Here is a 23,010-nt window from a genome sequence, read left to right as displayed (position 1 = left end):
AAAAAGGACTTGAACCTAGTGTGAGAATCGAGGTTGTGACGTTTAACATACGTTAAGACATAGGACTCTTTGAACCACACTCCTTGTGAAAATTTATGTCAAGTACCTAACAATTCGCTGCTCTGGCTCCATATTATATCCCTGAGAAGAAATGATGAAAGAAGAAATGAAGACACGACGTAATATCAGACCAATAAATACAAATCTAGTCCTTTTGCTAAATTTTCTTTCTATGGTGGTTGACTGTGGTCCTGGCTGCTAAGTGGACGTAAGTGCATGATATCTGACATGGATTACGTTAATTGGACATTATTCAAAGACCTAGTGTGATTTTCTATTTTTTCTTATTTAGAATTTTTTTCATATAAAATTTAGGATTGGATGTTTAAAATTTTTCATCCACTACTTATTTGGCTTTTTTGTGCTAAATTTTCTGATGAATTTGATTGGCGGTGATTCATATGCCTCATGCCTCAGCCATGTTTTCCCTGTGTGATTTCACTGTTTCTTTCTATCCTCCTCAGGGGGAAATGTATTTTTATTTCATATGGAGTATTTAGGTTATTTTAGGAAGAAGTTTACTGCCTCCTGGAATCAAAATGGAGATACCCATGAAGACCACATGGAGAACGCATGATCCAGTAGCCTAAGAGAGCAACCGGATTTGCAAAATTTATGAACTTTGGGGGGTTTTTTAATTCATTTGTCTATTTTAAAATTCATTTGTTTTGTTAAATTCATCTCTTTTGTTTAAATGTATTTGTTTTATATATATGTATATATTTGTGAAAAAAGGGGACTGCCCCCTGAATATTTTTGTAAAAGAAGTGCCATTTGATTTCTTTATATTGTAAAAATTGTTACCATTCTCCCCTTGTATTGATGTATATACCCTTTATTGTGACTGTAAATTTGTTTATGTTTGTTATGATCCATTGGGGAGATTGGTCTCCCAAAGGATCATAGGGGGGAATGTGTCATTTGGAATTATCATAAACCCTGGGAGACCACAGCTCCCAGGACTCTCTCTGCTACAACTTCCCCTGACACCTCGTGGGAGGTGTCAGGAAAAGTATAAAAGAGAAATTTTGGCATTTTTCTCTCTCTCTACCCTGGAAGCTTTACTCTCTATGCTGGAAGCTCCGCTCTCTACCCTATAGACCCTAATCTCTCTCTTGGCGCCTTTTTCCCTTTCTTCCTACCTCCTAGTTTTCCCTAGACCTTTCCCTTTCTAATTAAAATAAAACCTAGCTGTTCAAACCCTAAAGTTGCTCTCTGATCATTCATTTGAGGGCTCTGGTCAATTTCCCCCACAGGGGCTAGGGACTCTACCTTCCTTTCCCTTCTCTATCTTTCTCTCTCCTTTCTCTCAATCCTCCTAACTTCCTCCCTTCACTTTCACTCCCACACAGTTGTGTTTGAATAATATCCACTGAGATTATAAAGAGAAGTTGGACTCAAGTTATGAAGGGTTTAAAATGTTACGGAGTTTATATTTTATCCTAGAGACCATATGCTACTCCTTAAATTGAACAAGTAGGAGAGTCAGGAACAGATCAACACTTAAGGAAAATCACTTTGGTAGGAGTGTGTAGGGTAGAAGAATAGAATGAGACTTGAAGCAAGGAGCTAATTAGAAAGCTATCACATCTAGATAAGAGATAATGAGGGCCTAGTTTAGGTGAGAAATACATATATAAGAAAGAAAGCTTGGATATGAAAGATATTAAGGAGGTAGAAATGATAAGCTCTAGCAATTGATTGCATATAAGGGGTGAGAAATAGGGAAAAATAAAGTTTGAGAAAGTGGGAGGATGGTGCTATCAGACATAAAAGTCTGGCAGAGGAATGAGTTTGGAAGGAAAAAGGAGTTCAATTTCTGCATTTGAGATGTCTGAGATATCCAGTTTGAAATATCCAAAAGAAAATGGTGATGTGCGACTAAAACTCAAGAGGAAAAGTTAGGCTGAATATACAGATCTGTGAGTCACTTACACAAAAATGAGATTTAACACCCCAAGAACAGATAAGGTCACTAAGATGGGAGAGTTCAAGACAGGTCTGAAGAACACTCACAGTGTCACAAAACCCTAAGAGGAGAAAGTATCCAGAAAAAGAAAGTGGTTAACAATATTAAATGCAGCAGAGAGGTCAAGAAGGATGAAGGCAGGCTAACGGCCCGAAAAGGTACTAAAGGGTGAGGAAGATTTAAGAGGGGAGAAGACTAGGTGTAAGAGAGGTAAGGATTAGGGAGAAATGAAATAATAAGTAGCTATGGTCAGATAAAACAATGTTAGAATTTCCAATTAAGGCAGTAGAGCATTTGTGGGTAACACTAAAACTGAATGCATACAAATGACAAAAAAAAAAAGTATAATCTTTATATTTCCCTAGCAAAGTTTGTCAAAGTCTATGTCTCAAAAAGGCCTAAGATTTCAACTCTTAGCATCATTTCCCAATAAACATAGGGAAGGATATGACCCTAAGAGCAAGACCATTGAAAAGTAAAAGTCATATACACCAGGTATATTTTATTAGCATCCAACTACCTCAAGTTTGAAGATATCATCACTGATCTGACAATCAAATATCATGAAATTACAGGTCTAGCCCCTATCCCTAATATGTTTTATAATAACAATATATAACAGCTATTGTTACATTAACAATATAATAACACATATTAACACAGATGTTTCTCACTTTTTGATTATCATAAATGATCTCACTTTACACACAGAGGCTAAGAGAGATTGTGACTTACTCAAGATTATATAGGTAGTATTAGAGCCAAGATTCAGAAGGACAGAATTTTAGAAGCCACGTAGTCTAACCCAAGCCTATACAGGAATCTTTTCTGTAAACATTCTCAATAAGAAGTCATACAGCTTTTACCTAAAGAACCCAGGGAAGAAGAACTCATTGACTGGATATAGCTTACTACATTTTTTGGGAAGTTCTAGTTGCTAGGAAGTGGTTCCTTACATTATACCAAAAATTCTCCCTATTGCTCTTAAGTTCTATCTGCTGGGGCCAAACAGAACATGATCTATCTACATGATAACCCTTCAAACGCTTGAAGAAATTGAGATCCCCTCAAAGTCTTCTCTAGGCCAAGCATTCTTATTATCTTTAATTTCCTAGTATTTAAAACTCTTAAAAAGTTCACAAAGTGCTTTTAACTTGTTTTAACCTCACAACAACCCTGGGAGGTGCTGTAAAATTCCCATTTTACAGAGTAAGAAACCAAGATAAAGATTAAGTGACTTGCCCAGAGTCACACATCCACAATCTGGATGAGACCAGATTGAAACTCAGGTATTCCCAAATCTAGGCCCAGTACTCTATCCACTGTGACACCTAGTTGCTTAATATGATATGGTCTCTAGGGTCTTCAGGCATCTAGATGGCACAGCAAATAAAGTCCTGGGCTTGGAATCAGGAAGACTCATCTTCATGAGTTCAAATCCTGCTTCACATACTTATTAGTTGGGTGACCCTGAGTAAGTCATTAAATCTTATTTTCCTCAGCTGTCATCTGTAAAATGAGCTGGAGAAGGAATTAGCAAGCCACTTCAGTATCTTTGCCAAGACACTCCATCCCCAAAACAAAATGAAGAGTCTGAAACAACTAAATAACAACAGCCTGAGCCCTTGACATTCTGGTCACAATCCTCTAGCTACACTTCAACTTCTCAATTCCTTTCCAAAATGTGGCTCCAGAAAAGAACATCACATTCCAGAGATGATCTGAGGATTACTACCCTTTATAGTACTATGCGCTATTTTGGCTGCCACATTGCACTACTAAGAGTACAGCTCACTTAAACTTTCACATCTTTTCCACAGGAACTGTCATTAAGCCATGCTAAACATCATTCAAAACTCAGTAAATTGAATTTTTTTTGTACCAACGTGAAGGAATTTCCATTTTTCTCTACTAAATTCATCTTATTCAGCTTTGCCTTTTGTTCTGATATGATGAAACCTTCTTGAAACCTGTCAATGTGTCAGCCACACCTACTCATCTTTGTGTCATCTACAAATGTGATAAACACACCATCTATGCCTTTATTTAAGTTACTGATAAAATAATATATAGCAATGGGTCAAAGACAAATCCCTAGGCCATTCCTCAATTGAAGACAGCATTAAATCAATGACTATCAGTCATTTGATCCTAACTCTCAATTTTGTTGGTAAAGTTTGTATGAAACTCAAGCCAAGGTCCCCTGGTTCCTAAAGATTAGTGTGTTCTATTATAATATTACTGTAGAATTTCTTTGAACTAAAATCCAAATTATCCAACTATAAAAAAAAAATGAGTAGTGTAAAAATCTCAAAAAATAATAAACGTGCAAACAAAGAGACAAAAAGAAATTAAACCACTGGCAAGTAGGATGGAGAAAAGACAATGAAATGTTTATTATTTTACACAAGGATTTAGTAACTCATTGGAAAATGTAAATGCAGTATTTTTTGTTTTGTGAAAAAGAGAAGATAATGAAATCACCCTAGTGCCTCTGAGAAAAAGTAGTGAAAAGAATGTAGAAGCAGAAGTTCCATTCTTTTACTGGCTAATGTCTTAGGTAAGTGACTTAATATTTGGGGCTTTGCTTCCTCATCTGTAAGATCAAAATAATAATATCCACACTCCCTGCCTCACGGGCTAATTACCAAGATCAAATGAGATAAGATGTGAATATATTTTTAAAAGAAAATGTGCCATATTAAATGCAACATACTGTGATTATGAGGGACAGTACTTTTTAAAGAAAACTGCAAATTAACAAGATACTTGAAAGCAAGACAAATTGGATAAAGTTGCTATTTATAAGTTTTTTCTGGTAAAACTATAAGTTTTACATGAATTGACAATTTAAGAAACGATGCTTACCTCTTTTTTAAAAAGGCTAAGGGTTTTAAGAATCTTACATTTTTCTTCTACTAGTTCAGAAACTTTTTTGGCAAGTTGTTTTTCCCTTCCTAAAAAAAAAAAAATCAATGATATCATGTTTACATTATCATAATGAAATGGATGAAAAATTTCAAAGTACCATGAAAAAATATTAAATAGAAAAAAAATAGCCTACCTAAATAAAGTCGGCTTTTAACCTGAAATGAGTTTTAACAAAGAAATTACATTACAATGCATTTTAAAACCATATAACAAATCTAATGTACTAAGATTCTAATATTTATGCTACAAATATTAGTGACTCCTCATTATATTAAGACAATGAATTTTGTCTGGCCAGAGGAAGAAATAGCCAATGTTTTTACCCTTTCTTCTCACTCAAATACTATAAAACTAGAAGTTTTCTTGGGAAAGCAAGTAACAGTACATGCTGAGCTAGTATAAACACTGATATATGAAGAAAAATATTAACAATATATAGAATAGCCAACATATTGAATAATATAAGTACAGAATATTTTGGAGACAAAGAGAAAAATTCTCTTTTTTATATAAAATATAAGAGGATATACTAAGAATATAAAAAGGAACAGAATGAAAGTTTTATCACAGAAGTAGAACAATCTTGCAACAAATTACCAAAAATATGCAATTTATTTTTTTAAACTGTATCTTGCTCTTTTCTTTAGTGTTAATCACCCACATGTTCAATCTTGAGTGACTAGTCTTAACTATAATTTTATTCTGTACTTAAAATAAAAAATGTGCTAGCACACAGTAGAAGTCATTTAGTATAATGAATATTCTGGTTACTTACCGAGTAAAAACCTCTGCACAAAAAGAGAATAACTGTAAAAAAGCCCACTGTAACTGCACATAACACCATTTCCCATGGAAATCCATATAGATCAGTACCTGGTCGCATATCTTCAGGCAATGCTGCTACAACCTTCAACACAAAAAGAAATTTAAAAATCAATGGAAATTTTTTGCTATAGATAAGCATTATTAAATACCTACGATGAGGAGACACATGCAAACAACTATGTATGAACAAGATATATACAGGATAAATTGTATATAATCAACAGAAGAAAGGCACTACTAGCATAAAGATTGAGAACGGCTTCTTATAGGAGGTGAGATTTTGGCTAGAACTCTAAGGAACCTAGGAGTTAAGATTTCACATGGGGTACCACCAGGAAAAAAACATACATTTCCCACAGAAAATGTCTTGTGAGAGAAAGAGCAAGGACACCAGTGTCCCTGAAGTGCAGAGTAAGTGAAGAAGAGCGAGGTATAAGAAGCCTGGAAAAGTTAGATGGAGGTAGGTTATATAGGGCTTTAAAAGCCAAATGATTTTGAATTTTATCTTGGAGGCAGCTGGAGTTTAATGAATATAGAGCTGACATGGTCAGAAATGGCTTTAAGAAGATCAATTTGACAAGTGAGGGGAGGAGATGTGGGAAGAAACTTCTGGCAAGAAAAGCCACCAGGCAGGCTACTGTAATAGTTCAGGTGTGAAGTGATGAAAGCTTGCCACAGAGAGGTGACAATGTTAGAAGAATGGAGAAGGGGAGTAGAAAGAGAGATAACACTTAGGTTGCAAGTTTTCCACAGTAATAGAAAATTCAGGAAAGGGGTAAGCCTTAGAGAAAAAAATGAGTTCAGTTTTGGACATGTTGAGTTTAAGATGTCTACAGAAGTGGCTAGGTGGCTCAGTGGATAGCTAAGCCTGGAGATGGAAGATCCTGGGTTCAAATATGACTTCAGATTCTTCCTAGCTGTATAAGTCTGGGCAAATCACTTAACCCCAATTGCCTTGCCTTGGTACCAATACTTAGGATCAAAAAAATGATGTTCATGGGGCATGACATCCAGTTCCAAATGTATAATAGGTAGCTGGAAAAGACAGAAAAGAAGTTAAGGTTGGATAAGTAAATGTGAAAATTATTAGCACAAAGATGGAAACTGAATCTCTAAGAGCTGATGAGATCAACAAATAAAATATTGTGGGAGGGTATTTAAAATGGCAAGTCTAAAAAAATTTAATAATCAAATATTCTCTTTACAAAAGTCTGGGTGTGATTTCTAAAAGCTCTCAAATCAAGTATCTGTGAATACAATATTATGGTGTTTTTTAGCTCTATAGTATTTTGTTGGGATTACAGGATCATAGATGCAGTACTGGAAAGGGCTTGGGTGCTTCATTTTTTTTGGTCTGATTTTCTTTTCAATGCCTAACAAAGAGCCAAATACAGCAGTTACTTTTTTTTTAATGTATAAAGCAACATGCTGAAATATTATATACTTTATTTTTTAAAGCAAGCTGCATATAACAGATTCATAGTTTTACATGAAAGGCTGTCTACTCATTGAGTGACCAAAGATGTCACATTTAAAATAACAATTTAATGTTTATAGTTTGTCTAAAAACTGTCATTCTTTAATACTCTCCATCTACCGTTCTCTGCCTCTGTCACTATAGAAGTAAAAGGGACCAAATAGAGTCGACTCGAGGCTGTTTTGTATTTTTCTCTATTTCCAGTGTTGCCATGGCAAAAGTGACTAGCCTAGAGGTGATGAGCTTCTGTGTATTTAACAAATTATGTCACCTTTGAGGGTAACATACTTAAAGGAGCAATTGAAGAAAACTGGGGGTATTTATTTTCTCCAAAACTTAAGATTTAGTGGAGGGGAACAAAAAAACTGTTTCCACGTATTTGCAGAGGTGTTAAAGAGGGATTATAATTATGCTGACAGAAGTAGGAGATAGGAATAGAAATGGAAAAAAGGCAAACTTGGGCTTTTTGTATAGTGAAAACTACGAACATCTCAGAATATTTTTAACTAATTGAAGGAAATTTTAGTTAGCAGTCAGAGAAAATAAAGCTATAATTTTCCTCCAACTTCATAATATGAAACATACTCTGAAGACCCTTTTGAAGGTCCACTTTCCCCAGTTAAGAAGGTCTCATGGAAGGGAAAAGTTCCTAACAGTTAAAGGTGTTGAGCCACCTTTGGAAGGTTAGTGTATTTCCCCTGCACTGGAAGTCTTTGAGTCATAGTTATTTGTGATACTCAGACTAGATACAGTTGTGGTATATTCTAAGTTTCATAAATTTGTAGCTAGAAGGAATCTCAGAGGTTTATTCCAGTATCATTTTATAGACCAGGCAAGTTAGGCAAGAAATGTTTATTGACTTCCCAAAGTGACAGAATCATAATTTTAACTGAGGTCCTCTAACTGCAAAAAATAAAAAAACAAAAATCCACTGTATCATACTGCCTCATCTGAGGCCATGATTTTATTAATAGTTCCTTTCTTGGATTTTGTATGCTTGGATTTCTCACCATCTCTACTCTTGTATTTTCTGGGGCATCTAACACAGTAGTTATATCTGAGCAGTTTCTCCCCCTATCTCTTTCTTTTTAGTTAAAAAACTATACTCTTAGATTTTTAAGACTCTAGGAAAATGTATTTTACCAACTCTTCTCAGGTCTATTCCATCATTAACTAAGAATCCATCATTTTTAAATTTTAAGTTGTAGTCCAGAAATCCAATTCCTGTTTTCAGATACCACCTTCTTAATCAGCTATTCCCTTCCCAATTTGTCCCCTTGTCTAATGTTCTTTGGTTTCCAGGATACTGCTCCTTGGTTAGTGTAAAGAAAGTGTGTTCTATTCCATATAAATCACATTTATATATTATTTAAATATTTTCAAAACAAGCTTTTGTCACAACCCTGTGAAATAGGTATTGCATATATTATTCTCATTTAACAGATGACACTATTGACCACATTTTCCTCCCAGATGTGCTTTCCTTTCTGGGTTTTCATGACAACACTCTACCGGTCTGAACCCCCCCACCTTTTTTTTTTAACCCTTGTACTTCGGTGTATTGTCTCATAGGTGGAAGATTGGTAAGGGTGGGCAATGGGGGTCAAGTGACTTGCCCAGGGTCACACAGCTGGGAAGTGGCTGAGGCCGGGTTTGAACCTAGGACCTCCTGTCTCTAGGCCTGACTCTCACTCCACTGAGCTACCCAGCTGCCCCTCCCCCCCTTTCTTAATCTTCTTTGCTGGCACATCATCTATATCACTATTCCTAATTCTAGCTGTTCTCCCAGGTTCTCTCCTGGGCTCATTTCTCTTCTCCTAATCTCCTGGTAACTTCATCAAATGCCCATGGTTTTAACCATCACCTTTATGCAGCTGACTCCCAGACTGTCAAATCCAGTTTCAATCTCTCCCTGTAATCACCAATTGCCTATTGGTCATTTCAACCTGGAAGTCCCAGAAATATCTCAAATTCAGCTTGTCTAAAACTGAACTCAATATCTTTTTCCTGAAATCTATACTAGTTCTGTTTCCCTTCCAAATCTCCTTAGTTCTGTCAAAGACACCACCATCTTTCCAATGTCTTGGGTTCATAATGTAGTCATTATCCTTGATTCTTCCCTTTCCCTTTTCCCATATAGTCAAACAGCTGGCAAATATTGCCATCATCTCTCATATCCAACCCATTATCTCCATTCCTAAAGCTATCACCTTAGTTTAGATCCTCATCAGCTCTTACCTGGATTATTGCAAGAGTCTCTTAATTGCCTTCCTGCTTCAAATCTCTCACTATTTCAGTATACTGCAAATACTAATGCTAAAGTTATTTTCTTTAAATGTAGATCTGACCACATGACTTCCTCACTCAACCAATTTCAGTGGCTTCCAATTACTTTTAGAATTAAATATAAACTCCTCTATATAGCTTTTAAAGGTCTTTACAACCTAGCCCCAACCCAGAGTCAATGGACATCAACTATACTTCCACACTGTAGTTCAGCCAAAACAATCACTCTTGACTTTTAACTATCCTGTACCACTAGCCCAGTGATGGCAAACCTATGCACAGGTGCCAAAAATGGCACACAGAGCCCTCTCTGTGGACACATGGCTGCTCCCCACCCCCAAGAGTCCATTACTAGAAAGGCAGAGGGGCTGGGGCAGAGCTGCTCCCCTCCCCCTCTCCACCATGTCTGATGACACTTTTTCACATCATCCTCCTCTCTACCCAGCAGCCCAATGAGAGCACCTTCTCCCTCCCCTATGTGGGGTAAACTCGGGGCAGGGCATGCCTGGCACTCAGTGGAACAGCAGAGGGCAGGCATGGGGCTAAAAGGTTTGCCATCACTGCTCTAGCCCATAAGTGAATCAGTTGCTGAGTTCTACCTTCACATCTTTCATATCCTCCTCCTCTCCACTCACAAGACCAACTCAAGCCCCCATCACTGCTCACCTATACAACTGCCTAATTGGTCTCCCTGAGTCCAGTTTCACCTCTTACTCCAAACCATCCTCTGAACAGCTACCAAACTGGTACTCCTAAAAAGCAAGTCTGACCAGGTCCTTTGCCACAACTTCAGGAGCTTTCAACTTCCCCTAGTCTAAAACAAGAACTCACATGGCATTGAAAGGCCCTCACAGTCTGACTCCAGCCTATCTTTCAGTACTGATTTCATATTAAATCCCTCATGCACTCTACCTACATTCCAGTCAAATTGGCAACACTCAACGATCTCCAGCACAAGACATTCTGTTTCTTACCTCAATGACTTTGGACAGACTCCTGCTTGTAATGCTCTTCTTTATGCCCACAACTTGGAATCCCTACCTCCCTTTAAGAGGTATAGCTGAAGTGTCACCTCCTACAGGAGAAGTCCTTCCTGGTTAGCCACCCCTACTCCTCAGGCATTACATTGTATATATTTTGCATATACTTCTTTGTGTACATGTTGTTTTCCCTGATAGTAGAGTTGATTCACCTAAGCCTGTCCCCCATGCTTCTGTGTTGGTCACGGTGGTCCACCAGTCAATCATGAGGAAGCAACTGGAACTTCTTGTGGCATTTCTGTATCACAGGCAACCAGGAAGTCAAGCCAAAAGACCAAACCATAGGATGCTGAGCCAATTAAGTCTCAAGGTCAGTTTTGATCACCAGGCCTATGACTATGGTTGGCCTGAGAACTCTCTAAATAGTGAATTGTTGAGATTATTAGAAACTGATGAGTACTTTTCATATAGCATTTAGTTGACAGATAGGTAGGTCAGTGGATATAGTGTTGGACTTGGAGTCAGTAAGATATGAATTTCAATCCATCCATCCTTAAATCCTTATTAGTTGTGTGACTCTGGACAAATCATTCAAACCTCTCTCAGTTTCATTTTCTCCTTTTGTAAAACAGGAATGACAATAGCACCTACTTTACAGGGTTGTTGTGGGAATCAAACAAGTTAACATATGTAAAGTAGTCTGCAAGCCTTAAAGTGCTAGATAAATATTATTATTAGGCAAAGGGAACTGTGCTGTTTGAACTTTGTTAGAACACTTTGGTATAAGGCAATAGGGAGGTACTAAGGACAATATTATAGGCTCCCTGGAGCAGAGACTTTCCTAGAACTGAGGATATGAACAAATGCACCAAATACATTCCAAATGAAAAGTGGAGGGGCTATATGAGTCTATTAGCAGAAAAAGTTTCTGCTCTCACTCCTACCAATATAACTCTCTTTCTCTCTGGACTCTGAATATGAGCGCCAGAAGAACAGGGTCAGCAGGAGTGACCCTTGCAGTCTTCTCCCTGGCACAAATGGGCAACTGTGAGGACCCAGAAGAGGCAGCCCCCACAGCAACACTCTCACTTGGCATAGAGGAACATTATTAGAGTCAATGAGTATAGCTGTGCTCAGCCAGCACAAGAAGCAGACTCAATATTGACAGTGCTCAGGCACCACTGAGGGAGAAGGAAAAGGACTGTTAGACCTTGACTCAGGAGAGCAGTGCTTTGCCCTGGCAGAGTAGACAGCATGTGACTCCAGGATAATGAAGAGAAAAGGCAGGGACCGTAGGAAGTGGTACAGGGCTCAAAGAGACAGGCAAGCAGAGTGAACAGCAATACTGGCCCCAATGGAAGCAGACCCAGCAGTGACACAGATCCCAGAGGCAGGGAAGTGGACATCAGCATATCCCTCTGCTTACTGTAATTGCAAATAAGAAGGTCTCTTCATATTGATGCCAACAGAGTACTCAGTGGTCACTGGATAACCACTCTCTAGGGAGGGAGTAGAGGACCACAGGTGCTGCTGCTGAAAAGTGTCTTGCTTTCCTGGGGGGAGGTGAAACTATTTAACTCCCATGGAAAAAGGTGAGCAGTTCCTCAGCAGAAGTTTCTAAAAGGTCAAAGATATGGCATTCCTTACCTCTCCTACATGATAGGGCTCACAAAGAGAGGTAGATCTGGTGGGTCAGGAAACACTGAAGGGACAGTCATACAGGGCAATTCTCAGTACAGAATACAAGTAAAAAAAAATAGTTTCTTGGCTATCTTACTAAAGATCATCCTGACCAATGATGAGTATGAATAAGTCCACCAGAAATGCCATTTCTGTGCTGTGGTCCCACTGTTCCTGTTCATTATCATTATTTTACACTTTAAACTGCAAAGATACATCTCACACTACATGGATCATACAAGGGACATAGGTGAACCCAGGATATTTGGTCACTGCTCTCCTTCATATTCTATCATTCCTTCAGAGGGCTATGGCATTGTTTTGGGAGGGAGGTAGGATAGAAGATATGGAGGGTTGTTTTTCTCACTTTCCTCCCAGGCTTATGCTAGGCTTCTTGCATCCTCCAGACTAGGGCTATCTAGTAGTGATCCTAAGGGTATAAAAAAACCCTATTAGAAGACTTTTAGGACCCTGCCACCAAAGAGTGGGATAAAATAGGTAAAATATCCTAAAGCCATACCTCTCATTCCCAATGGGCTAATCTAATTTTTCTTTGGAACACATATTAAAACTATTCTATGCTCAAATGGCTGATGTCATTTTCTGATAATCTAAGAACAAAAAAGCCAGAGATAGGAGCACCTCTGAAAAGCAGACCAACATGGCCAACATTGAAAGGGATGCCTGAATGAATCAAACCAGAATTCTTGCTAAATATCCTTTTCCTGGGGGTAGCTGGGTGGCTCAGTGGATTGAGAGCCAGGCTTAGAGATGGGAGGTCCTAGGGTCAAATCTGACCTCAGGCACTTCCCAGCTGTATGACCCAGGACAAGTCACTTAATCCCCACTGTCTAGCCCTTACCACTCTTCTGCCTTAGAACCAATACACAGTATTGATTCTAAGATGAAGGTAAGGGTTTAAAAAACAAACAAACAAATAATAAATAAATAAACATCTTTTTCCTGCCCCTGCTAAGTAAACTTCCTTTTATTGCCGGTCCGGTGGTTTAAGTGTCTCATTTCAATACAATTCTGAACCTGAAGCACCACTCCTGCCCTACAACTGAAGGGTGGATAGGAAAACAGGTACTTATTTATGAACTGCATATTGGTACAAACATTTTTAGTAACATGGAAACATGTAATAATTGCCACTATTTAATATGTAGGAGATACAGATCCAGATTTGAATAAAAGGACCATAGATTTAGAAGGTACTTCTGAGGCCATCTAATCCAACCCCCTTCATTGCAGTGCCTAGCAAAGGGTCTAGCAAATACTAGGTGTTTAATAAATATCTCCTGTTTACAGATGAAGAAACTGGGGTTCACCAAGTTAAGTGACTTTCCCAAGGTTACACAAGTGTCAGCGTCGGATTTGAAAACAGATCCAATGAGAGATGAACCCACCTTGCCTCTGAAGCTTAGCCTGAACAACCCTGTGCAAGTCACTTAACCTCCGTTTCCTGCGAAATGGGCCAGAGGTCTCTGAGCAAAATATACGAGCTTAGGGGAGTCACAGTCATTCATCTACTGCAGGAAAATGGCATAAATCTCGACTGAGGAGTACTCTTCATTCCGTACCCATGGGGTACCCGCGGCTTCCTAGTCCCGGGCCCTGCTGCTCCCGCTACCCCCAGACTTAACACCGCTCCCTACCCTACCCGCCCCGTCTCCGGCCCCATCCCCGGCCTCAGCTTGAGCTCACGTTGCGTAGCTTCTCGAGAACTACCCCGTAGTAAAGCTGAGCGGAGGCCCCAGGCCCTTCCACGGCTTCAAGGACCATTCCGGAGCCCGCTCCGGTAGCCATGGTCCTGACTTAGGGGAGCAACCCCGGCGACCTCCACTAGGGAAGCCCACAGCCGGCCCCAGTCCCGGGGCTGGCACCTAGGCAACTGAGGAGTACCACTGGAGGAGCCGGCAAGGGGGGAAGATGGGATAGGCTACGTGGGGTAAAAGACTCATACCTTTCCCATTACTGCCGCCAGCTTACCTTGCTCTTCATTCTAACTCTAAATTAATGAACAGCCGATTTTGGAGTCAGGAGCCATTTCCGCAATCCGTACACACTCAAGCTCCGCCCCACCCCCGTTTTTGGTTTCGACCAAATGGCAGAAGGCTCTGCGTGGAGCAGGGGGTGGGGCCAAAGAGCTGAGGTTACTCTCCGGCTTTCTACCTTAAAGGAGCTGAAGGATTGCTGCGAGTTAAGCATCTTTAAGTCTATGTCTGGTGTAAAAGGCGGAGGAATAATGGATTCCGTTCAATCCTTCCTACACTTGCAATTGGCCACTGAGCTCTTTGGAGATGGGAAAAATGAAATAGGACTGGAGGTAGGAGGGGCGGAACAGAATTTGCTAGATCCAGCTTAAAGGAAAAAGCGCCTTAAGGCTGCTGCAGCCGGACGCAAGTCCCGCCCACAGGGGCGTAGGGACTACATCCTCCATAATCCACCAGAGTTCAGGGAAAGACTGACAACGCATGCGTCGATGTGAGCCGCTCATTCCCTGCAGCCTTCAGTTTCAAAGTGAGCTGGTTACTGTGCAAACTACTGCCTACCTAAACTCACCTAGATGGCCCTCCCACCAACACTAGCTGGGTATCGGATCTTAATCCCTACCGCTCCAGCATCATATCCCATTATTCTCTCTAAACGACTCAGAGGGCTTATCTAGTGCGAGACTCCTTTGTAAAACAATCAATATATAAAGCACTCCCTTGCCAGGCACTGGGGGTGGTAGGAAAGCAAAAATGAAACATGGTTTCATTGGTTAGAACGAAATGCGTGCCAGGGCTTTGGACTCTTGGCAAAGAGTTTGCGTAGCTTTGGCCTGGACAAAGTCTAACTTCCTCCATAAAAGAAGCAAAGACTGTCAAGTCAAACAATACACACCCCAGCAGGAGCCCTAGCTACTTGGCTAACTAAAATGTTTTGTTATGCTTAATTGAATTATCTAGGAAAGACCAAAGTGCTTGACCATTGTTAAAAGTGTAGGAGTACATCCGATGTACTCTTTGAGAAAGAAAGGCAAAAGAAACTATGAGCCCACAGCCAGTTTTTTTTAAGCCCTTCCCTTTCCTCTGGGAGCCTATACTACATAAGAATTGGTTCCTAGGTATAAGAATGGTTGTGATTTGCAGCTAGGTACTTTTGAAGATGGGACCTCCCATCTCTAGGCCAGGGTCTCAAATCCACTGAGTCACCTACCTGCTCTAATAAATGGTTTTTTAACTCAGTTTTTATATCTACATTTAGACTTCTTGAATAAATTACTCTAGGTTGAATTGGATTATTGAAGATTTCTACTTGTGCCCTTTTAAAAGTATTCATCAAGTACCTATGTACTTATGTACTATGTACTTAATCATTTACTCTCTGAATTGTTATTGAAATGACCCTTAAAGGTCCCAAAATCTTGAGAGATTTGTCTCATTCAAGTATCTATTAAGTTTTAGCCAGCATTTATTAAGAACAAGACTCTGAATTTTGAGTAAGAGGAGGCCTACCTAGCCTGAAGAAAATCTATTGTTTCCAAGAATCTGAAATTCCAGACCTATCAGATTTAGGTAGGGTTGTCTTGTTAATAGTAGCCCATATTCATTCTGGTTTTTTTTTCCCTTTGCTGGATTCTCATCCAGGCTTTACCTGCTCACCCCAAGGCTCTGTCCTTGGCTTTCTTCTCTTTTCCCTCAGTACCATTGCATCTGTATTCATGGTCCTTCAGATTCAATTATCATGATTATCATAACTGATTCTCAAATTTATTTATTCAGCACTAACCTCTCTTCTGATCTTCCATCTTTTTTTACTTACTGGACATTTCAAAAGTGATGTCCTCTTAAATTCAACATATCCAAAAATTAACTTGTTATCTTTCCATTCTATATGTTCTCTTCTTCCAAAATTCCCTATTACTGTTGAAAGCACAACTTTCCTACCAATCATCCAGGCTCAAAACCTAGGTGTCATCCTCTACTCCTCACTCTTCCTTCCCTTCCACCTCCATATCCAATCTTTTGCCAAGTCCTGCTGATTCTACCCTTACAGTATCATACACACATAGACAACCACACTCACATTCACATACCATTCTCTCCTCTAACACTCAGTGGTGCTCATCACCTCACACTGGACTATTTCAATAGCCTTCCAGTTGATGTATCTCCCTCCTCTTATCCATCCTCCCCTCAGTTATCAAAGTGATTTTCCTAAAACCATAGATATTGCCATGTCATTCCTTAATTTGATAAACTCCAGTGGCTCCCTATTGACTTTTAAACCCTTACCTTAGAATCAGACTTAGAATCAGTCTTAGAATTAACACAAAATAGCAGTAGGGGCTAGGCAATCAGGGTTAAGTGGCTCAGGGTCTCACTCTGAGGCCACATTTGAACCCAGTTGCTCCAGACTCTAGGCCTAAATGCTATATCACCTGGCTACATAGTTGCCTCCTTAGTCTGACTTTTAAAGCCCTTTACAACCTGTAAGATCTTTCCAGTCTACTTATACCTTACTTCCATCCACTCATTCAGTGACTCTGTGACCCTGGCTTTCTTGCTTTTCTTCACATAAGACATTCCATCTCCTTTCACTGACTGCCCCTCATCCCTGAAAGTCTATCTCTTCTAACCGCTACCTCCTGGATCTCCTGTCCTTCAAGTCTCAGTTTAAAAGTCTGCCAGGGGGCAGCTGGGTAGCTCAGTGGATTGAGAGCCAGGCCTAGAGGCAGGAGGTCCTGGGTTCAAATGTGGCCTCAGATACTTCCTAGCTGTGTGATCCTGGGTAAGTCACTGAACCCCCATTGCCTAGCCCTTACCACTCTTCTGCCTTAGAGTCAATACTTGGTATGATTCCAAGATGGAAAATAAGAGTTTAAAAAAGCAAACTACAGATCCCTTTATTCTAATTCCATCAATCTCCATTACAAAGCAGTGGGTTGTTTTCTGTTTGTTTTTTGGTTAAGGGTTTATTACCAAAACAATATCAAAATTGTCTCCTTAATTTAACAAAAGTGAGGCTTATATCTTCCTGAATTCACACTGCAGTCTTGCAGTTTGCCACATAAGGCAGAGGAATGTAATCATTTTTTTCAAATAAAAGAAGCAATTGAATGACAATTTTTACAATAGGTAATTAATTGTGCAAAACGTAGTTTGTTAAAATCTAATTTACAAAATCAGTTTATAAAAATCTCAGAAGAACAGAGCAATATAAAGCAAACTGACTAATTCTAGACTATAGTTTTTTCATAACATTAGAACTTAAGGGTGCAGGAAAAAAACCAACTTTGGGAGAATCTAGGAGGCATAGTGGATACAGTACACCACCTGGGTTCAAATCTGGCCCTCAGATACTTCTTAGTTGTATGACTCTAGACAAGTCACTTAATCCCATTTGCCTATCCCTTATCTTTCTGTCTTAAAGTTAACTAAGACAGAAAGTAAGGGTTACAAAAAACAAACAAAAAAAAAAACTTCAGCATGTCCATAACTTGAGAATATTCTAGAACAACATGCACATATGCTGGCACTTTAGGTTGCATGGTAATTCTGCCAAGACTAGCTATTTTCAGAGGCATCCCAAGTCATTTGAATCTCTAATCTTGTTAATAACACAACACAAACAGATTCTGTTACCCTAAGACAGCACATTTATCTCAATAACTTGTAACCTAATTACTTGCCAACATGAATGGTTATAATATCAGAAAAGAAAAAAACATGTCTAAAATCTTCACAGGAACATGTGTGTGGATTGCCACATAACAAGAGCTATGTGGCTGGATACCAAACCAAGCCTCTCTTCTCAAAGTTTACTATGCAGAAACTTACCTCCTCCTCTAAATCCTCCATCTGCATTTTGAAAAGGTCCTAGCAGGTCCCAAAAGTCTGGGAGAAAAGTTTAGTTTCACTAAAAAGCCTTACATATCTTTCAGAAGTTCCCAGAGTCAGAGAAATGCTGGATACTTGTTTCTAAAAAGGAGATCCTGTTTTGACACTTGTGCAAGGGGAAAGGGGTGCCACAGGTAGAGTCACGACTACCAACACAATATCTGATTTCATGGTCAGCTTCTCTCCTTAAACTGAAGTTTCTTTTAAACACACACGTTCACTTAATCTTTCTGTTTTTAAACTACTGAACAGAAAATATTAGTCTGTCATATTATGGCCATTAATTTGTGAATGTCCAAGTTTGAGGGGTTTTTTTATAGTATGATCTATTTTTTTCTTCACCTTTTCTCCCTCTACTTCTTCATTCAATTAAGCCTTATTAGTTTTCTGTTACCACATGGCATTTCATTTTTTCTTCATTCCAAATTATAAAGTTGTTTTTTTTTTTTGCTATTGACATTTAAGCATCAAATCTCCCTAGGTAGTTATAAATTATCTACAATATGAATTTCTTTTGACAAAGTTTTAGAGTTAGAAAAAAATGGAACATAGAAGGCATGTGATTAATTTTTGCCAAACTGGATGCATTCAATAGATTTGACCCTTGAGTCCTAGAATTTCAAACAGGAATTGAATATAGGGATAATTTATTCTAATACTGTCATTTTAGGGATGAATATGGAAAAGCATATGGAAATTAGGAGATTTACCCATAGTAACAGACAAGATTTGAGCCTAGATCAAGCCAAAAAGTCAATAAGCATTTATTAAATCCCTACTATGTGCTAGACTTTGGGCAAGTCACTTACCCCTCTTTGCCTCAGTTTCCTCACCTGTAAATTTGTGCTGGAGAAGAAAATAACAAACTACTCCAGAGTTTTGCCAACAAAATCCCAAACAGGGTCATGAAGATACAACTAAAATGACTGACAACAATGAATGAATGACAACAAATGTGCTAGACACTGCTAAGCTTTTGTTTCTTGACTGTAGTTCCACAATACTTTCTACTAAATTAATAGTTCTCAAAGTGCAGTCTGAGGATTTCTGGGGTTCCCTAGACCCTTTCAGGGGGGTCCATGAGGTCAAAACTATTTTCAAAATAATGTTATAGAGTTATTTGGCTATTAAAATATTTGTACATTTTCCAACTACATATCTAACGAGACCAGATTTTCTTCATATACTTCAGCAAAAACATCTCAGGACAGATTAAATGCAGAAGCAGATATGAGAATCTAGCAGACCTATTTAGCCAAACATTAAAGAGATTTGCAAAAATATGTAAAACAATGCCATTGTTCTCACTTTTTTCTTGTTTTGGAGAATGTGGTTATTTTCATTAAAAAAAGTTAACCTGTAATGATTTTATTGTTATTTTATAATGAATTAATATTTTAAAATTTTAGCTGTAATTTCTAATATGATAAATATTAATAGATATAACTCTCACAAATAAAAGCTGTTTGGGATCTTAAATAATTTTCAAAAGTGTAAATGCAGGGGGCAACAAAGTGATTCAGTAGGTGGAAAGCCAGGCTTGGAGTCAAGAGGTCCTGCATTCAAATGTGGCCTCAGACACTTCCTAGCTGTGTGACCCTGGGCATGCCACTTAACCCCATTGCCTAGCCCTTACTGCTCTTTTGCCTTAGGACCAATATCATGGTATTGATTCTAAGATGGAAGGTAAGGGTTTAAGTATCATACTGAAAGCTTAGTAATGAATGAATACTCTGACCTACCTCATGTGGGGCCCCATCTCAAATCTCTTAAGCACAAGTTATATTGAACTAATTGCTGTATATAATACAGGGTTGCAAGACTGAATCCTTGGAAGAAAACCAAACAATTGCTGAGCTGCCTGTTCTTTCTTAGAATTCTGATGATGCAAGAGTTGTTCCCATAATTTATTTAATCTAGAGTTACTGGTTGAACAAGATCTGGGCAATTTCCACTCTTTGCTGAATACAGAAATATAGCATTCATGTAAAGATGCAAATATTTTTTAAAATTCACACAAATACTTTGAACTATAGAGTAGCTAAAAATAATGTAAAAGAGAGTTTATTTCATTTATTTATCTCTTGAAAACTATCCTTTTCTGGAGGTTTGAATCAGGAATGCATACATCTAAATTCCCTCCTTGCCCTTCTCATTCTTTCTGTAACTGCTAACTTTACCCATTTCTGTCCAGGAGAATGTGTCAAGATATTAAAGCCATTCTCATCTAAATGATCAGTTGATAATCCCTAAATAATAACTATCTGTGTTTTTCTTTCTAGAATGCCCAAACTTAGACATTTTGGAAATGTTAGAATTTAACAAATATTATGTCCACATGCATGTGATTTTTTTCTGTTCTTGAATCTATATATGAAACTAAAATCCTTTAAGGAGTAATGATCCACCTCCTAAAGAAGTCTTTGCCTCCACCTGAAGCAACTGTTTGTCATTGTTACTATATTTTCAAAAGTATAAGCTTTTTGCAATCTTTGCTAATAAACAAAGAAAGTAGTTTTTATTCTACAACAGTAATGTTAACTCATCTTTTACACAATAAAATTAAAATGTGTTCTGTACAAAGACTAACAAAATTACCAGAGAATTGAAGGAATTATTCCTTGGAATATTTGGACAAAAAATTTCACACATCAGTTAAGACTGCATGAGCAATCTTTTGTTTTTTTTTTTAATCCTTACTTTCTGCCCTAGTAACAACTCTAAGACAGAAGGGCAAGAGCTAGGCAAACAAGATCAAGTGACTTGCCTCAGGTCACCCAGCTAGGAAGTAATCTGTGATCATATTTAAACCCAGGTCCTTTTGACTCCAGGCTTAGCATTCTGTCTACTGTGCCACCCAGATGCACCTGCATTAGTAATCTTGCTTGGAAGCTCTGCAATGACAAAAGTATATTAAAATATTCCCTTAGGAATGAATGAATGAATGAAATCAAAAATAAAGCAATTATTACAATGCAAAGCATTGTACTAAGTTCTAAGACTACAAATAGAAAAGTCAGTTTTGGTTCTCAAGAAACTCACATTGTAATGGTGGGACACAACACAAATGGAATATTTCACCTGCTAGTTAGAGGGAAAAGGTTGCCACCAACAAAGAGATAATCTCTAGATTTGGCCCTCCACTCCAATCCGGGCAGAGGTTCCTCTCAAGTCACACAAGTCCTCATACATGACCTCAACACTCAAGAAAAGCTAACAACATGCAATTTACTTTTTACCTAAATCTTGAACTAGATACTATCCCTATGAGACTAGAGCCATCTGCAAATGCCTTTTTTGAGCTATAATCTCCATTGCTTCTGTGTTCTAGATCATCAGAGAGTGATTAATTAATTACCCTATGAGAAACAGAGAGCCTCACATTTCTAATTTCTAACAGTGTTAGTGCAAGTGTCAAAGGTTTAGGTTGCATTATTTCTTTCTGCCTTTTGGTTTTTAGTTCTCTTAAATTATACATGCCCAAGTGAAATTGTTGAAATTTATTTGAAATTGCTTTCTAATTATGGCATACCCATTCATTGTGGCAGAGTTAAAAATATGATTGTTTCAGAGAAGCATGAGAAAACTTATATGGACTAATGTAGAATAAAATAAACAGAACTAGGAAAATAATATACACAATGAATACTATAATAGAATTAGAAATAATACCTCCCCACCCCCCAAAAAAAGAGAAAGAAAGGAAAGAAAAAAGGATCAATATCAGGAAAACTATCAGCATAACTGATCATATCAGTAACAAAACCAACAGAAATCTTATGATTATCTCAAAAGATGCAGAAAAAGCTTTTAACAAAATATAATGCCCATTCCTATGAAAAATACTAGAGTGTATTGGAATAAACAAAGCTTTCTTTAAAATGAGCAGTAGTATAGATCTAAAGCCATCAGCAAGCATTTTCTATAATAGAGATGAGCTAGAGAAGTCTTCCCAATAAGATCAGGTGTTGTGATAATGAGATTAAATCTACCCTGCCCATTTTTTAGATTCAGTCACCAAAGGTATAAATACCACCACTTAATTCACAAGTGGGGAAGTCTATAACCCACATGTGCAAGAGTGGGTGACAAATCAGAATTGACTTTCTGCCACCTGGGCAGTCCTAAGCAAAGCATCTGTTGTGATTAGACACATAAACTAAGAGGAAGGCATAGGAAATGATGAAAAAGAAGCACCTTTAAAAAAGAGTGACAACTGCCTGTAGCTCACTTCTTGTTTGTGGCTTGGACTTGAAGAAGCTCTGGCTGGGATCCTGAGACCTTGGTGAGTGAAAAAGGCTGACTGACTACTTTAACTTCTCTGGAGGTACTAGCCTTCGGGAGGCTCCCTTGATTGGGAGAAGCCCTAGTGTAGGGGTCAGCAACCTTTTTGGCTGTGAGAGCCATAAACACCACATTTTTTAAAATGTAATTTTGTGAGAGCCATACAGTGCTCACAGTGTGTGCTCCTGTAACAGTGAGCGCTCCTGTAACAGTGCCTGAAAAAAAATTGATTTTATGGCTCTTTCAGAAAGAGCCATATCTGGCCCTCAAAAGAGCCAGATATGGCTCGAGAGCCATATGTTGCCGACCCCTGCCCTAGTGGGTAAACCCTTGTTAACTGACTTTTAGGCTCTCCAGCTGGGCCTCTGGAGCCCTGCCAGAGTAAAGCCCAGTCTTGAATACAAATCTAGTTCATTAAGTTAGATCTCTTACTCTACCCTCTTCTCATCTCTCTACTTCCATTCTCTCCTATATTTTATAAATAAATTTATAAATAAATTACTAAACTCATTTTAGGAAGTGGTATTTGTTCAGTTCCTTGGTGACCACACCTTTAATTATTAATATATCCAACCAAAAACCCCCTTTTCCTTCTTACAGTGTGAAGCAATGTTGCCATTATCACCACTA

General features: G+C 38.4%; 1 protein-coding gene across 1 annotated transcript in view; it reads right to left on the bottom strand.

The window, feature by feature from the left end:
- MIA2 (MIA SH3 domain ER export factor 2) overlaps positions 1 to 23,010 on the bottom strand; it is a 176,023-nt gene that overhangs the window by 109,203 nt on the left and 43,810 nt on the right. Inside the window, exons 7-9 of the mRNA XM_044664782.1 lie at positions 5,736 to 5,867; positions 5,094 to 5,115; positions 4,898 to 4,986 (exon numbers count right to left, since the gene is read on the bottom strand). Coding sequence (XP_044520717.1) covers positions 4,898 to 4,986; positions 5,094 to 5,115; positions 5,736 to 5,867 — 243 coding nt within the window. The remainder of the gene's footprint in view (positions 1 to 4,897; positions 4,987 to 5,093; positions 5,116 to 5,735; positions 5,868 to 23,010) is intronic.

The sequence above is a fragment of the Gracilinanus agilis genome, chromosome 2, assembly GCF_016433145.1.
Source record: "Gracilinanus agilis isolate LMUSP501 chromosome 2, AgileGrace, whole genome shotgun sequence".
Classification (NCBI taxonomy): domain Eukaryota; kingdom Metazoa; phylum Chordata; class Mammalia; order Didelphimorphia; family Didelphidae; genus Gracilinanus; species Gracilinanus agilis.
This window is presented reverse-complemented; position numbering and strand designations above follow the sequence as displayed.